The sequence below is a fragment of the Pseudoliparis swirei genome, chromosome 21 (assembly GCF_029220125.1).
Source record: "Pseudoliparis swirei isolate HS2019 ecotype Mariana Trench chromosome 21, NWPU_hadal_v1, whole genome shotgun sequence".
Taxonomy (NCBI): domain Eukaryota; kingdom Metazoa; phylum Chordata; class Actinopteri; order Perciformes; family Liparidae; genus Pseudoliparis; species Pseudoliparis swirei.
This window is the reverse complement of record NC_079408.1, coordinates 15,775,174-15,778,641: the sequence shown is the minus strand read 5'-3', so window position 1 is coordinate 15,778,641 and position 3,468 is coordinate 15,775,174. Positions and strand designations below refer to the sequence as shown.

The window sequence follows — 3,468 nt, the reverse complement described above, 5'->3', positions numbered from 1 at the left end:
CTCGAGCCAGGCTATTTAATGACGTCATGACGGCAGCAGGTGTAAGAACAGAGCCGCATTAGACATGAGAGATATAGTTTTTTTTAACGTAAGACCATGAGATCGTTTTGAACGTTTATTATTTTGTTTACTTTGTCAGCGTTTTTTGCTGTTTAAAATAAAATCGAAAGAAAAGGAAATTAACGGTCTCCTGTCATGCACGTGAGAGGAAACTCACTGTGTCTGCAGCTCTTTAGCGGATTAAGAAAACAACAATGACGGAACGCCGCTACAGTGAGTGTCTATGTGTTTCTGTCAGTGTGTGTGTTTGTGTGTGTGTGAAACAATGTATTAGTTTGCATGCATATCAGTGGAAGTTGAAGGGTAAATCATGTTTTATTAACAATTCCCAAATTATTTCCCAGATTTTTCCGGGTAAACATATATAAAGCACCTCAAACATTAAGTAAATTACCGATTTCTTTAAACATTTAGGACTTTTAATTTGAAATATCTCCCAATTTGGACCGTAGATTTGTCTGATTCCCAGGATAATGGAAGTCAAGATTGTCCTGAATACAGCTGCATCAGTCAATGCTGGGGCTTATGAGGAAAAACATATATAAAGCACTTCAAACATTAAAGAAATGACAGATTTCTTTAAACATTTAGGACTTTTAATTTGAAATATCTCCCAATTTGGACCGTAGATTTGTCTGATTCCCAGGATAATGGAAGTCAAGATTGTCCTGAACACAGCTGCATCAGTCAATGCTGGGGCTTATGAGGAAAAACATATATAAAGCACTTCAAACATTAAAGAAATGACCGATTTCTTTAAACATTTAGGACTTTTAATTTGAAATATCTCCCAATTTGGACCGTAGATTTGTCTGATTCCCAGGATAATGGAAGTCAAGATTGTCCTGAACACAGCTGCATCAGTCAATGCTGGGGCTTATGAGGAAAAACATATATAAAGCACTTCAAACATTAAAGAAATGACAGATTTCTTTAAACATTTAGGACTTTTAATTTGAAATATCTCCCAATTTGGACCGTAGATTTGTCTGATTCCCAGGATAATGGAAGTCAAGATTGTCCTGAACACAGCTGCATCAGGCAATGCTGGGGCTTATGAGGAAAAACATATATAAAGCACTTCAAACATTAAAGAAATGACCGATTTCTTTAAACATTTAGGACTTTTAATTTGAAATATCTCCCAATTGGGACTCTTCCTTGGTACAGTAAAAAAGTTTTAATGTTAGCATAATTAAAGCTAAATCTCAGAAACGATCTATAAAGATTTGAAATCAGTTAATTGTTTACTTGTATATGTTAGTGTATGATTTGTCGACATCTTATTTTGAAAAACGGATGTTGTTTCACAGTTCTTTCCGCTAACTTTGCAAAACCGGATGTTGTGTCACGTGAATCCTTCCGCTAACTTCATCAAAACCCTCGCGCGCTCCCGATTGAATGCGTTTACCGTCAACATCAGTCTATAGGTGCACAGAAATTGAAGTGTCGGCTGAGTTGACCACGGAGATCCGAGTGTCGGCTGAGTTGACTGCAGTGAGGAGGGGGGGCTCGTGAGCGCCGCGGAGCGGGTCTAGGCGAAATTCTCACAAGAACTCAAATAAATGCCCCGTCGGATATTAAAACACATTTGGGGGGGACTTGATGACAGAAAGAGTAACGTTTATTCTTAAATACGGATGAATTAAAAAAAGTGTCTCCAGCAAAAAGGGCACTTTACTCATCCAGGGCAAAGGGGCTGGTGCTTGAGCACCACTAGGGGTCTATCTGTGCACGTGCCTGCTATACATATATAATGTCTATTTAAACAAAAGAAAACATAATGTACACTGACTGGAGGTTCCTCACGCAACCACTTAAACATCTGAACCCCCTTTGAGAGTCTCCATTCAGTCAGGGATCCGGAAATGATCCAAAAAGTGACTTCTCACTGTATTTCGGTCACTCGTAATATTCCGCACACTGGGATCAACTCTCTTTGTATTAGAGGAATCTTAACATGTTACAAACAACAACATATACCCATAACAAAAGTATTTTAGAGGAAAAAAAGAAGAACAAAGTAGTGACACCCACAAGAGTTTTTCTTTGTGTTTCTTGTGGCGTTTCTTAAGGGTTTCGATTACAAATTGAAAAATATTGATAAAAAACTGTTACGGCTGGTGGCAAATACAGTCAGAGGGAACCTCTCTGCTCTCATGTCATTGGCTGCTGCTGCTGCTGTTGTTGCTCCAGCATGACTTCACAGGTCCGCCCCATCTCTCCCAGTTTGACCTTGGCGTACTCGGCTCTGTTCAGCGCCATCTGACAGTCCTTCCTGGCCGAGTAGGTGGACCCCTCGTGAGGCTGACCGGTCGCTACCTGCAGAGGGGAAAAAGAAGAAGAGAAAAAACTACAAATTACCTGAAAGGCAAAACTGCATCATCATCATCATCATCATTACAGTGGAGCGGTTTTCTGTTGAAGCCACCAACACCGCCCCCGTGTCTCTGACCTGGGTGAGGTATCGGATCTGGCCGCTCAGCTCGCTCTCCACCCGGTTGACGGAGCCCTGGAACTGGACCAGCTGTCTGTCCAGCAGGCTGGCGTTGTGCTTGTCTTTGGAGAGCTCCAGCACAATGTTACCTGCCGGGTTAAGTGCATTTCAATTCAGTTTATTTTGTACAGCCCAGAATCACAAATTATCCTCAGCGGGCTTTACAATCTGTACGCATACGATATCTGACCCTTGACCTCACATCAGGAAAAACATAACATAATAAGAAAACAAACTTTGGAGGGGGGAAAAGGGTAATAACCCTTCAGGAGAGCAACAAAGGAGGATCCCTCTCCAGGATGGACAGAAGAATAGATGTCATGTGAGTAAACACACACAATGAATATGACGGTCTGAATAATTAGTAATAAGTATGGACCACGACAACAACATGCAATCAGGGTTATCTCACACTCACACTCACACACACTTTTCACTCCGTCTTTTTGCTCCTTTTTTAGTCTCTACCAACTTCCTGAGAAAGTTAGCTAGCTGTCTCTTTAGCTGCTAACTGCTCCGTCTTATGGCCACCGGCTAACTCTAGCTGGCTAACTTCAAACACACGATGTTCTTTCACATGACTCATCATGACATGTCGCATTAGTGCAGTGTAGGGGGTCATGGCGTCCTCACCGGCGCACTGCAGGATGGTCGCGATCTCCTTCTCCACCTCCTCCAGAGCTCGGAGCCGCTCGTTCGCCATGAAGCGGGTCGAGAGGGCGACTACGTGCGGCTGCAAGTCCACGAGACGAGCCGCGAAGAGCTGGGACTAAATGGGCTACACCGGGTCCGCCTCCCTAAAGACTGGCGCGTGAGGGGGCTGGAAGCCGCACATCAACAAAGAAGCGTCTGAAGCGACGTCGCGCTCTTGTGACGTCAGTTAGGCAACATGGCTACATCGGCGTGGCTGC

General features: G+C 43.1%; 2 protein-coding genes across 3 annotated transcripts in view; one reads left to right on the top strand and one right to left on the bottom strand.

Moving 5' to 3' along the window:
- Positions 1–1,666: 1,666 nt before the first annotated feature.
- med11 (mediator complex subunit 11) lies at positions 1,667–3,350 on the bottom strand. Its single transcript, XM_056443188.1, has 3 exons — positions 3,191–3,350; positions 2,516–2,646; positions 1,667–2,382 (listed from the first exon to the last, which is right to left on the bottom strand). The coding sequence occupies exons 1-3, from the start codon at positions 3,258–3,260 to the stop codon at positions 2,218–2,220; spliced, it is 366 nt and encodes a 121-aa protein (XP_056299163.1). The 5' UTR covers positions 3,261–3,350; the 3' UTR covers positions 1,667–2,217.
- Positions 3,351–3,431: 81 nt separating this feature from the next.
- pelp1 (proline, glutamate and leucine rich protein 1) overlaps positions 3,432–3,468 on the top strand; it is a 9,449-nt gene continuing 9,412 nt past the window's right edge. For both annotated transcript variants that reach the window (XM_056443180.1, XM_056443179.1), the window contains exon 1: positions 3,432–3,468. This exon is cut by the window's right edge and continues 119 nt beyond it. In XM_056443180.1, the coding sequence (XP_056299155.1) occupies positions 3,447–3,468 (22 nt within the window). In that variant the 5' untranslated portion in view covers positions 3,432–3,446.

Coding starts and splice junctions, on each gene's coding strand:
- med11 (XM_056443188.1), bottom strand. CDS start 3,260: ATGGCGAACGAGCGGCTCCGAGCTCTGGAGGAGGTGGAGAAGGAGATC. Junction 2,647..3,190: donor GACCATCCTGCAGTGCGCCG/GTGAGGACGCCA, acceptor TTAACCCGGCAG/GTAACATTGTGCTGGAGCTC. Junction 2,383..2,515: donor AGATCCGATACCTCACCCAG/GTCAGAGACACG, acceptor TCCCCTCTGCAG/GTAGCGACCGGTCAGCCTCA.